The sequence below is a fragment of the Oncorhynchus kisutch genome, linkage group LG17 (assembly GCF_002021735.2).
Source record: "Oncorhynchus kisutch isolate 150728-3 linkage group LG17, Okis_V2, whole genome shotgun sequence".
NCBI lineage: Eukaryota > Metazoa > Chordata > Actinopteri > Salmoniformes > Salmonidae > Oncorhynchus > Oncorhynchus kisutch.
In genome coordinates this window covers 25,803,811-25,817,435 of record NC_034190.2, presented here as the reverse complement: position 1 = coordinate 25,817,435, position 13,625 = coordinate 25,803,811, and the positions used below count along the sequence as shown (strand labels likewise).

Here is a 13,625-nt window from a genome sequence, read left to right as displayed (position 1 = left end):
CATTCAAAGTTTTTGAAATGTTCCGTATTGACTGACCTTCATGTCATAAAGTAATGATGGACTGTCATTTCTCTTTTCTTATTTGAGCTGTTCTTGCCATAATATGGACTTGGTCTTTTACCAAAAATCGGTATATCTTCTGTATACCACCCCTACCTTGTCACAACATAACTGATTGGCTCACCGCATTAAGAATGAAAGAAATTCCAAACTAACTTAACAAGGCACACCTGTTAATTGAAATTCCTTCCAGGTGACTACTTCATGAAGCTGGTTGAGAGTGTGTGCAAAGCTGTCATCAAGGCAAAGGGGGAGTATTTGAAAAATCTCAAATATAAAATATAATTTGATTTGTTTTTTAGTTACTACATAATTCCATATGTGTAATTTCATAGCTTTGATGTCTTCACTATTATTCCACAATGTAGAAAATAGTACAAATCTAGAAAACCCTTGAATGAGTAGTTATTCTAAAACTTTTAACCGGTAGTGTATATCAATGAATTGGCGAGGGCACTAGAACAGTCTGCAGCACCTGGCCTCACTTTACTAGAATCTGAAGTCAAATGTCGACTGTTTGCTGATTATCTGGTGCTTCTGTCGCCAGCCAAGGTGGGCTTACAGCAGCACCTAGATCTTCTACACAGCTTCAGCCAGACCTGTGCACTGACAGTAGATCTCAGTAAGACCAAAATAATGGTGTTCCAAAAAAGGTCCAGTTGCCACGACCACAAATACAAATTCCCTTTAGACATCGTTGCTCTAGAGCACAAAAAAAACTATTCATACCTTGACCTAAACATCATCACCACAGGTAACTTCCACAAAGCTGTGAACAATCTGAGAGACAAGGCAAGAAGGGCCTTCGATGCCATCAAAAGGAACATAAAATTCAACATACCAATTAGGATCTGTCTAAAAATACCTGAATCAGTTACAGAACCCATTGCTCTTTATGGTTGTGAGGTCTGGGGTCTGCTCACCAACCAAGAATTCACAAAATGGCACAGACACCAAATTGAGACTCTGCATGAAGAATTCTGCAAAAATATTGTCAGTGTGCAATGTAAAACACCAAATAATGCAGAGCAGAATTAGGCTGTTACCCGCTAATGATAAATATCCAGAAAAGAGCCGTTACATTCTACAACCACATAAAAGGAAGCTGATGAACCTAGAGAAGAATCCCCTAAACAAGCTGGTCCTGGGGCTCTGTTCACAAACACAAACAGACCCCACAGAGCCCCAGGACAGCAACACAATTAGACGCAAACATGAGAAAACAAAAAGATAATTACTTGACACATTGGAAAGGATTAACAAAAAAATCAGAGCAAACTATAATGCTATTTGGCCCTAAAACAGAGAGTACACAGCGGCAGAATACCTGACCACTGTGACTGACCCAATCTTGAGGATAGCTTTGACTATGCACAGACTCATTGCATAATCAATAGCTTTGCCTTGCTATAGAGAAAGGCCGCCGTCGGTAGACGGCGGCCTTGAAGCCTGTCTTCAAGAGAAGACAGGCTATATGCACACTGCACACAAAATGAAGTGGAAACTGAGCTGCACTTCCTAGCCTCCTGTCCAATGTATGACCATATTAGAGAGACATATTTCCCTCAGATTACACAGATCCACAAAGAATTCGAAAAGAAACCCAATTTTGATAAACTCCCATATCTACTGGGTGAAATACCACAGTGTGCCATCACAGCAGCAATATTTGTGACCTGTTGCCACAAGAAAAGGGCAACCAGTGAAGAACAAACACTATTGTAAATACAACCCAAAATTGTGTTTACTTATTTTTCCCTTTTGTACTTTAACCATTTGCACATCGTTACAACACTGTATATATATATATAATATGACATTTGAAATGTTCATTTCACTTTTTTATATTATCTACTTCACTTGCTGTGGCAATGTTACCATATGTTTCCCATGCCAATAAAGCCCCTTGAATAGAGAGAGAGATAGAGAGATCGAGAGATCGAGAGATCGAGAGAGAGAGAGAGAGAGAGAGAGAGAGAGAGAGAGAGAGAGAGAGAGAGAGAGAGAGAGAGAGAGAGAGAGAGAGAGAGAGGGAGAGAGGGAGAGGTTTGGAGAGAGAGAGAGGTTTAGAGAGAGAGAGAGAGAGAGAGAGAGAGAGAGGTTTGGGCGGTAGAGAATAGAGATACACCCAGACACACAACGTGATGGATCACCAGCCAGTGTGTTTACACATTAATAATTCAAATCATTATTTTAGTATCAACAACTGGGAGGCTTGGCAGCTCAGGCACACACATACATACAGTGCACACGCAGAATAAGGTATATTACCATTCATTGATTTCTGAAAAAGTATTCCAAGGGCACTCACCTTGGGTGGCTATGAAGTGGTTTGATCGCTGGTACCCCTTTGGAAAAAAAGAGAGAAAGGGATAGAGGTAAAAAGAAAGAGAGAGAAAGAGAGAGAGTTGAACATCAGAGTAACACAGTGTAAACACCAGTTCCTGGAGTCACTATAAAGAACCACCACCACGCCCCTCCCTCAGTCTCCTCTCTTATTTTTGATCTGGTATTGAATGACACTGAATATGTAGTGAAGCTTGCAATGTATTCATCTTCCACCTAGATATAATAACAAGTGGTTTTCATAGTATAATGTTTTCATATTGTAAAGGTTGGACTGTTGGATTACAGGGAGTTAAAGGAGATTTCTCTACAGCGGCTGTCTAGAGAGAGGGACCGTCATTTTCTCATTGGGCAGCTTCCTCCTACCAATTCCTTTTTGCTTTGTTCAGGCAACCTTTTGACATGTTCAGGTATAGAGAAATAATAAAGTACACAAGGTTCAAAAGTGAAATTATAATGCTTTCATTTCAGGCAATTGGCACTGACTGGTCTGTCATTGTCTGTTCTCCTGGGAGGTGCATTACTGTGCTATGATCCAGCCTGGACACTCAGATGGGATGGCTATTCATGGTCTGTGTGTGTCCAGACTAACTCATCACTTTGAGCAAGACAAATTAACCAGCTCTGAGCATGGTGTGTTTGAGAGAGAGAGAGACAAGAATGTAAAGCAAGACAAATCCTCCAGCCCTGGGCATGGTCCCCTCATCACTCTTGGCTATAAGGGAACACACACACAATTCCATAAGTGCCATGCCACACAGAGAGGACAGGAGATGGATGACAGTCACCATGCTAGAGTGCAGTGACCCCATTCCCATCCTTCCCATGATCCTCTCTGCTTCACTGTGTGTGTGTGTGTGTGTGCTTCCTGTCTGTCTGTCACCTAGGCAACCACCACCTTCCGCCTACAGCGAGCAGACAGCATCACATCAAGCAGTGTGAAATTCAAAAATGGAGGAAAGAAAACTCTCATGCTCCCCACCACACTTAAACCATGACAAAACCAATCACATCACAGCGTCGCAACATGATGAGATGGAAAGCAAGTTGCCACAAGATGGAAAGCCAAGAAGAAAGCCAATACAAAGTTGGCAATCTCTCCCTTTACATGTTCTCTTCTTTCACAGCAAGTTGGACCCCCTTCAAACCAATCTAGTTTGACCCAGCTAGATAGCCCACTATGTGGTTGAAGATTAGCCTAAATGCTGTATGACAATCTATGTGTGAGAAACATCCAACAGAATGTGATACAGGGGCAGAAAACAGGTTGAAAACAGTCATGTTATGTTCAGGCTCTGGCAGTGCAGTGTTTCCTGTGAAGCCCTTCGCTGTGTCTCATCTGAGCTGAGCATTGTTGTAAAGTACTTAAGAAAAAATACTTGAAAGTACTACTTAAGTCGTTTTTGGGGGGTATCTGTACTTGACAACGTTTACTTTTACTTCACTACATTCCTAAAAAAAAAAAGTACTTTTTACCCCATACATTTTCCCTGACACCCAAAAGTACTCGTTACATTTTGAATGCTTAGCAGGACAGGAAAATTGTCTAATCAAGAGAACATCAATGGTCATTCCCCACTTTTACTTGAGTCATTTTCTATTAAGGCATCTTTACTTTTCCTCAAGTATGACAATTGGGTACTTTTTCCACCCCTTGAGCTGAGTGTGTGTATCTGTCCTGGCTTTGGCCCTGCATGATTTATCTGCATGGGTCTCTACTGCCTTCAGGGCATATCTGAGCTCTAGCCAAAAGTAATTAACTATATAGGGAATAGACTGAGACCTTTGAGGCTCTGGCCAAAAGTAGCACACTGTATAGGTAATAGGGGGGCATTTAGGATTCACCCTTAGACTGTGCTCCTCCCATTGGTTCCTTTGTGCGATTCCTGATGGGGGACAGGTGTAATATATAATTCAAAGCTCTAACGGCTGGTTGTGTCTATTGGGACACAGACTTGCCTACAGTAAGACATGCTTTGTGTCATCTCTGCTGTGATGGGGGACAGACAAACCTCATACAAATCCTTTACTCTAAGTGAGTCTAGTATGGCTGCAGATGAGAGTGAGTGTAGTGGTGTAACAGAGCAGGTTTGGCTAAATGAAACTCTGGGGAGCAGCTGGTGTCTAGGGCTGGGGGGGGGGGGCTCATAGACAGAGAGATTAGAAATTGGTGGAGCAATGGAAAGGGGGAAGGAAGTGAGGGGGTACGCAGCGGGCACAGGGTGAGCGGGAAGATAGATGGAAAAGAAAGAGAAGAGAAGCAGTAGTACTTACTTCCCTGTTTATCCGGATCTAAGAGGTCCCAGAGGTTACGAAAAGAATGAAGGAGAAAGAGAGAAAGATGGAAGGAAGGAAGCAAGGAAAAATAAGCTAATTATTGAGATTAAAGAACAGGGGGATGAGAGAGAGAGAGAGAGAGAGAGAGAGAGAGAGAGAGAGAGAGAGAGAGAGAAAGAGAGAGAGAGATTGTTTCATCATGCCTCACACAAAGAGGTAGAAACCAACTTTTTTTCTTGAACTTCCTGTAGTTGTTGTGGTCATGGAACACTAAGTGAACAAAACATACTATACTTTTACTACGACCCATCCCTCCTCCTCCTATCTAGTCAAACCCAAGCCCCACCATCCATGAAAACAGTTAGGTTAACACCAAATCAGAGTCAGACAATGTGCTGCTTTTCCATTGAACCTTTCTGAAGACTGTCGGAACGGCAGTGGACCCTTAATTCCACCCCTGATCTCTCCATTCACCCCTCCATTCCTCCCTTTCTCCTACTCACATGAATAATTTAGTATGGCGTCTAGGGTTGGGTCAGCCTAGCGGGAAGGCTAGTCAGGGGTCCTGCCACAACATGCAGACAGTGGTGTAGACAGCCCTAACAATGTCACAGGTTTCCTCGCAAGGCCCATATGCTAATGAAACTTTCAGGCAGAGCTAGAGGAGGGTGAACGGAGAATGGAACCAGTGTGCTCACAAAGGGCAAGAGGGGGTGGACGGGCGGGACACTCTCCATGAGCTGGAACACAAACACATTGTCCTTCCCTTCCACCTCAACCTGCTGAGTCAGCGCTCATTTGACCTTTTATTTTCTGTCAATTTTAGCCTTTCTATTCTGTCCATTTGACTTATTCTTATATTCCCCTTTTCTTTGAGCGAAAGGAGACGAATGCAGTCGAACCCCGTACACTCTTTCCTGCTCTCATTGGGCACTTCACTGAACGGACTGTGTTCAACAAAGATAAATAATTGCTAAAAGAGGTTTTTGTGAATGTCACCTTTACGTAACCTGTACTGCGTGTGTATTAAGCAATGTCTCCACATATGCACACACACACACACACACACACACACACACACACACACACTGCTTGGCCCTAGCTCAAGCACACAAAGTGTATATCCCTCCAACACTAGCTACAGTACTAGCTGTTCAGCTTTGAACCAGAGCCGGGAGAGAACGTGTCTGGGATGAGGTATGAACTGGTACTGGGCTTGGCTAAGCCTTCCTGGATGAGACTCACTGGAGCTGAACAGTTGAGATCACAACTAACTGAATGCCAGATGAACAGGATCAGGCATTTGATATCATCAGACAGACAGAGCGAGTCACCGCTCGGAGTCGACTTAGGAGAGCTTTTGGACGAGTCGTCAGCCGTCACAGAGGACACAGAGACTCCTAGCTTATAGCATATTAAAGGATCTTATAGGATCTTAAAGGATCTGTGGTGTTGCTGGTGTTGCTATCTCAAATCTATTCCAGTACCCCCAGGGATACAGGGACAAAGCCAGGTTGAGGGGACAATCCTCTTTAAGTGGATATCCTCACTGTCACAGTGTACTGGCCAGCCAACTGAGGCCAAGTCCAGAGAGGGTTGTTGGGACAGACTACCTGTACACACGCAGTACAGTGGGAGTCTCTGACTGTCACATCCTCACACACTTCGGACGGGTGACCCTGTAGACTGGAACATTAGGCTAGACATCCTTAGACCACAGGAGGTTGGTGACACCTTAATTGAGGAGGATGGAATCATGGTAGTGACTGAAGAGGAATCAGTGGAATGGTATCAAATACATCAAACACATGGTTTCTATGTGTTTGATACCATTCCATTTGCTCGGTTCCAGCCATTATTATGAGCCGTTTGTGGCCAGCCTACAAACTGCTGCTGGGGTAGACAACATTACCCAAGAGTCTCCTTCCTGTCTCAAGCATACATACAGCTACTGGGAGAGACTACATTACACAAGAGTCTCTCCTTCCTGTGGCCAGTCTACAGACAGCTGCTGGGAGAGATTATATTACCCACGAGTCTATCGTCCTCCAGCACTTCTCTAGCACTGGGCCAGACACACAGCTTAAAGGAACACAACAATACAAAGATAAAATTTGAATATCAGGAAGTCTTCCATGTGAGGCGAGAGACTAATCTCTGCAGCAGTTGTTGTCACACAGCTATCACATTGCAATAGAGTAAAGCCAACTCCCGTGCGCATGCTCAGAAGCTGTGTGGATGCTCAGAAGTGCAGCCTCTTACATCGTAAGTCACTCTGCAATATCTTTGGTTCCCACAGCTGATCATATGGCTGAGTCTCAGTTTAAGGAGCAACTGTGGACAGAGACAGTAAAGAGTGAGGAGGAGGAGCGGGGTGAGAGAGAGAGAGCGAGAGAGAGAAAGAGAGAGAGAGAGCGTGTAACTTACGTCTATGTAGTTGGCATTGCCATAGTCAGAGTTGGGATCTGCTAGGAGAGAGTGTAGCTTGACTCGATGACGATCATCTACAGGGGAGGTAGATCATCAACAAGACAGATCATCAACAGGGGAGAGATCATCAACAGGGGAGAGATCATCAACAGGGGAGAGATCACCAACAAGAGAGATCAACAAGAGAGGTCATCTACAAGGGAAAGATCATCAACAGGGGAGAGATCATCAACAAGAGAAATCATCTACAGGAGAGAGATCATCAACCGGGGAGATATCATCAACAAGAGAAATCATCTACAGGGGAGATATCATCAACAAGAGAGATTATCAACAGGTGAGATATTATCAACAAGAGAGATCATCAACAGGGGAGAGATCATCTACAGGGGAAAGATCATCAACAGGGGAGAGATCATCAACAACAGAGATCATCTACAGGGGAGAAATCATCAACAGGGGAGAGATCATCAACAAGAGAGATCCTCTACAAGGGGAGAGATCATCAACAGGGGAGAGATCATCTACAGGGGAGAGATCATCTACAGGGGAGAGATCATCACCAGGGGAGAGATCATCAACAGGGGAGAGATCATCAACAGGGGAGAGATCATCAACAAGAGAGAGGGACTTTTATGTCAGCTTTATTTAACCAGGAGGTCTTTTCAGATGTATATTCTCTTTTAAAGGGACACTAACAAAGATGTTAAACAAAACAAAGATTTTTAAATAGTGTTTGTCGATAGCAATTGACTTGAGGACATGTTATAATTGGTACACTAATTTGAAACAAAGTTAAGTTACAGTAGCTTTCCTGCAAATGTTCTTCCATATATGGCATACTACTCCATTCCAGCGCGAGGGTCTGAACAGAACTTACGCCCCAGCAAACTGTCATGTCTCCCTTTAGTCTTGTCCTTCTTCTTGGTGACATCCCATCCATCAAAGAAGCTCTGAGAAGAGAAGGAACAAGTGGTCACAAAGACAGTGAGACATGGTTAGCATACAGGCGAAATTCTGTCATCGGCAGATTTAAACAGCACACCGAAATACTTAGCTTGGTTACCGGAGTGTCAGATATCACTAGGACACAAGGAATATACTGTAGGTGTCATGAGATTCAAATATCCTTTCAGTTTTATTACCAAATCCCCACTTAGTTTTACCACTCAGCTTAGTTTTACCACTCAACTTAGACTGTTATCCTGAGGTTCAATAAGTAACTTGGCCATCATATTCACTGCTCGTATTTCTGTCATGATGCAATTATGAGAGAATGGTGACGAGAAGAAGAGGCTAAGAGAGATGGATCTGGCCTTGAGGGGGAGAGGAGAGGAGGTAGAGGGGAGAGGACATGAGGAGAGGAGGGAGAGGGGAGAGGACATGAGGAGAGTAGGGAGAGGAAAGGAGAGTGGAGACGAGGAAGAGGAGAGGAGGAGAGGAGGTAGAGGGGAGAGGACATGAGGAGAGGAGGGAGAGGAAAGGAGAGTGGAGACGAGGAAGAGGACATGAGGAGAGGAGGGAGAGGGGAGAGGACATGAGGAGAGGAGGGAGAGGAAAGGAGAGTGGAGACGAGGAAGAGGAGAGGAGGAGAGGAGGTAGAGGGGAGAGGACATGAGGAGAGGAGGGAGAGGAAAGGAGAGCGGAGGCGAGGAAGAGAAGAGGAGGAAAAGGAGAGGAGGCCGGGAAGAAAGAGGAGGGCATTCAAGAGTTAAGAGGAGGAAAGGAGGAGAGGATGAGGAGAGGAAGAGGAGGTAGATAGGCGAGCTTGAGTCTCTCTCATTACCTATGCGTCGAGAGTGGTTCTGCCTAAAATCCAAGTGCTTTATAATATCTTGGTGTTAAAGTGCTACCTTTGTGACAGATGTTTTTGGCACCCTTTTCACAATCTGGCTGCACAGCGCGACAGGAGCTATTGAATCTAAATCAATGTTATGAGAAAGAGAGAGAGAGAGTAGAGAAAGAAAGAATGACTGAGTGAGTGTGACAGATGTGTTTGCGAAGAAACACAGTGGCGCTGGCGGCGGCAGCGTCCAAGTCACGTTCATGGCGTAAGTCAAACTTATATCCTGGCTGATTTGCCGGGCACATTCAGGCGCTCCAACCCCAGCTTACTAAATCCCTCATCAGCACCGGCCCAATCCCAGCATGGGATCAGCGTGGGGCGGCCGGTCCACCTACAGCCCAGGGACAGTGGCAGCATGCTGATCAGAGGATTACACCTGCGCCTCACTCCTACACAGGTAATACTATACCTAATCCTGCTTAGAGAAGACATGATACCTCCCTCTCTCCTTCTCTCTCTCCTTCTCCCACCAACACACTTTAGAGCAGAGCCTGACTAAGCCTGAACCGATCCCGTAGACAGACTTTTTTTAACACGCCACTATCATGCATTAGGGTCTCAGCTGCTGATCGTCAGAATGGAATTCTCTTTTTTTCTAGCAATGTTCTTTATCTCCCCTGAAGCCACGCATGACTCCAACACCATCATTAAGCTGGCTGACAACACGACGGAGGTAGGTCTGATCACCGGCGACGACGAGACAGCCTACAGGGAGGACAGTGACGGGACAACGACCTGTCCTTCATCAGTAAGACCAAGGAGCTGATCGTGGACTACAGCAAATGGGGTGGAGAGCACTGCCTCTATGCACACTCACACTCCAACACACACATAACATGCACACACATTTATATGGACTCTACACACACGCACACACACCCACATACAATCTTCTTTCATGATGCTGCTACTCTGTTTATCATAAATCCTCATACCTAGTCACCTTACCCCAATACATATATACCTATATCGATCCAGTATCCTTGCACATTGTAAATATGGTATTGGAACTGACCCTGTGTATAGCTTCTTACTTTCTATTGTTATTATTTCTATTTCTTGTGTGTTTTTGTTCTACCTTATATTTAATAGTACTACACTGATATTGATTACTGCACTGTTGGGTTTAGAGCTCTGGTTTGTAATGAGATCCTTTCAACCAGTTTTGCCTGCTGGGTTGAAGCCCTGAAGACAGTCAAGAGGATTGGATCTAACCAGTTGGTTGTAATCTGGTTATGGCTATCTGACATCAGCCTCGTTCTATCTGAGACAGTCCAGAAATCCTGTAGCGCCGGTCCAGAAACCCTGTAGTGCCATTTAAAAACTCCCACAGTCCTTTGCAGCATGCATGATCAATGGCCGCCTCGGCAGCCCAGTGGGAAATAAGGGTTATGAAGTCCTACAGCCAGTATCACACTGATACACACACACACAAACACACACCCCAGTCGCACACTGATCTCTCCTTCATCTCCTTTATTTCTCCAGGCGACAGACTAGGGAGCGATGGAAGGAGCAAGACAGAGGAGCAGAAAAGCGATGGAGGAGTGAAAAAGCGACCACTGTATTGATTTTAGGAGGGGGAATTTGTTGGGCCCTTGGGGGTGGGATTAATGAATCGAAAAGCGCATCTGGAATCCTGGAGGTTTGGATTCGGGTACAAATATAAGCTAAATGCTACTGGGCGAATAGAGGGACTTTGTAGTAAATCACAAATAGAATGAAAAAAAGTTACTTGAAAGCCATTGAATTAATATACTCTTGGTAGAAACAGAAAAAGATCTGAAAGAGAGATGAGCAGAATAAAATGGCTTTACATTGAGAGATGGTATCAAACAGCTACTGGAGGTTTACATTGACTGTTGCTTATTAAAATAAGCTTCCAGCAGCAGCCTACTGAACACATAAGCCATTGGACTCAGAGATGAGAAACTGTATTAAAATGCCTTCTGCCTCCAAAATTGCATCATTAAATCCCAAAGGATGCTACGCCCACATTCTCTCCCTCTCCCTCTCCCTCTCCCTCTCCCTCTCCCTCTCCCTCTCCCTCTCCCTCCAACATAGACAGGGCTCTAACTCCTCTAGCTCCACAATGAAATAGGGTGCAGGCCTGCCAGCATAGCGGAGTCTGCCACTAGCATAGTCAGTGTAGTCAGCTCAGCTATCACCATTGAGACCGTGTCTGTGCCTCGACCTGGGTTGGGCAAAACTAAACATGGCGGTGTTCGCCTTAGCAATCTCACTAGGATAAAGACCACCTCCATTCCTGTCAGTATTGAAAGAGATCATGATACCTCACATCTCAAAATAGGGCTACTTAATGTTAGATCCCTTACTTCAAAGGCAATTATAGTCAATGAACTAATCACTGATCATAATCTTGATGTAATTGGCCTGACTGAAACATGGCTTAAGCCTGATGAATTTACTGTGTTAAATGAGGCCTCACCTCCTGGCTACACTAGTGACCATATCCCCCGTGCATCCCGCAAAGGCGGAGGTGTTGCTAACATTTACGATAGCAAATTTCAATTTACAAAAAAAAAAAAAGACGTTTTCATCTTTTGAGCTTCTAGTCATGAAATCTATGCAGCCTACTCAATCACTTTTTATAGCTACTGTTTACAGGCCTCCTGGGCCATATACAGCGTTCCTCACTGAGTTCCCTGAATTCCTATCGGACCTTGTAGTCATAGCAGATAATATTCTAATCTTTGGTGACTTTAATATTCACATGGAAAAGTCCACAGACCCACTCCAAAAGGCTTTCGGAGCCATCATCGACTCAGTGGGTTTTGTCCAACATGTCTCTGGACCCACTCACTGTCACAGTCATACGCTGGACCTAGTTTTGTCCCATGGAATAAATGTGGTGGATCTTAATGTTTTTCCTCATAATCCTGGACTATCGGACCACCATTTTATTACGTTTGCAATTGCAACAAATAATCTGCTCAGACCCCAACCAAGGAACATCAAAAGTCGTGCTAGAAATTCACAGACTACACAAAGATTCCTTGATGTCCTTCCAGATTCCCTCTGTCTACCCAAGGACGCCAGAGGACAAAAATCAGTTAACCACCTAACTGAGGAACTCAATTTAACCTTGCTCAATACCCTAGATGCAGTTGCACCCTTAAAAACTAAAAACATTTCTCATAAGAAACTAGCTCCCTGGTACACAGAAAATACCCGAGCTCTGAAGCAAGCTTCCAGAAAATTGGAACGGAAATGGCGCCACACCAAACTGGAAGTCTTCCGACTAGCTTGGAAAGACAGTACCGTGCAGTACCGAAGAGCCCTTACTGCTGCTCGATCATCCTATTTTTCTAACTTAATTGAGGAAAATAAGAACAATCTGAAATTCCTTTTTGATACTGTCGCAAAGCTAACTAAAAAGCAGCATTCCCCAAGAGAGGATGACTTTCACTTTAGCAGTGATAAATTCATGAACTTCTTTGAGGAAAACATTATGATTATTAGAAAGCAAATTACGGACTCCTCTTTAAATCTGCGTATTCCTTCAAAGCTCAGTTGTCCTGAGTCTGCACAACTCTCCCAGGACCTAGGATCAAGAGAGACGCTCAAGTGTTTTAGTAATATATCTCTTGACACAATGATGAAAATAATCATGGCCTCTAAACCTTCAAGCTGCATACTGGACCCTATTCCAACTAAACTACTGAAAGAGCTGCTTCCTGTGCTTGGCCCTCCTATGTTGAACATAATAAACGGCTCTCTATCCACCGGATGTGTACCAAACTCACTAAAAGTGGCAGTAATAAAGCCTCTCTTGAAAAAGCCAAACCTTGATCCAGAAAATATAAAAAACTATCGGCCTATATCGAATCTTCCATTCCTCTCAAAAATTTTAGAAAAGGCTGTTGCGCAGCAACTTACTGCCTTCCTGAAGACAAAGAATGTATACGAAATGCTTCAGTCTGGTTTTAGACCCAATCATAGCACTGAGACGGCACTTGTGAAGGTGGTAAATTACATTTTAATGGCATCGGACCGAGGCTCTGCATCCGTCCTCGTGCTCCTAGACCTTAGTGCTGCTTTTGATACCATCAATCACCACATTCTTTTGGAGAGATTGGAAACCCAAATTGGTCTGCACGGACAAGTTCTGGCCTGGTTTAGATCTTATCTGTCGGAAAGATATCAGTTTGTCTCTGTGAATGGTTTGTCCTCTGACAACTCAACTGTAAATTTCGGTGTTCCTCAAGATTCCGTTTTAGGACCACTATTGTTTTCACTATATATTTTACCTCTTGGGGATGTTATTCGAAAACGTAATGTTAACTTTCACTGCTATGCGGATGACACACAGCTGTACATTTCAATGAAACATGGTGAAGCCCCAAAATTGCCCTTGCTAGAAGCATGTGTTTCAGACATAAGGAAGTGGATGGCTGCAAACTTTCTACTTTTAAACTCGGACAAAACAGAGATGCTTGTTCTAGGTCCCAAGAAACAAAGAGATCTTCTGTTGAATCTGACAATTAATCTTAATGGTTGTACAGTCGTCTCAAATAAAACTGTGAAGGACCTCGGCGTTACTCTGGACCCTGATCTCTCTTTTGAAGAACATATCAAGACCATTTCAAGGACAGCTTTTTTCCATCTACGTAACATTGCAAAAATCAGAAACTTTCTGTCCAAA

The 13,625-nt window shown here is 44.0% G+C and overlaps 1 protein-coding gene across 8 annotated transcripts in view; it reads right to left on the bottom strand.

Moving 5' to 3' along the window:
• Positions 1 to 13,625, bottom strand: part of LOC109907395 (receptor-type tyrosine-protein phosphatase U) — a 270,543-nt gene that overhangs the window by 22,657 nt on the left and 234,261 nt on the right. For 3 of the 8 annotated variants that reach the window (XM_031793448.1, XM_031793447.1, XM_031793449.1), the window contains 5 exons: positions 7,994 to 8,066; positions 7,111 to 7,187; positions 6,946 to 7,017; positions 4,681 to 4,698; positions 2,372 to 2,408 (listed from right to left, as the gene is read on the bottom strand). In XM_031793448.1, the coding sequence (XP_031649308.1) occupies positions 2,372 to 2,408; positions 4,681 to 4,698; positions 6,946 to 7,017; positions 7,111 to 7,187; positions 7,994 to 8,066 (277 nt within the window). The remainder of the gene's footprint in view (positions 1 to 2,371; positions 2,409 to 4,680; positions 4,699 to 6,945; positions 7,018 to 7,110; positions 7,188 to 7,993; positions 8,067 to 13,625) is intronic. The other 5 variants (XM_031793454.1, XM_031793455.1, XM_031793453.1 and 2 more) reach the window with 2 other exon arrangements.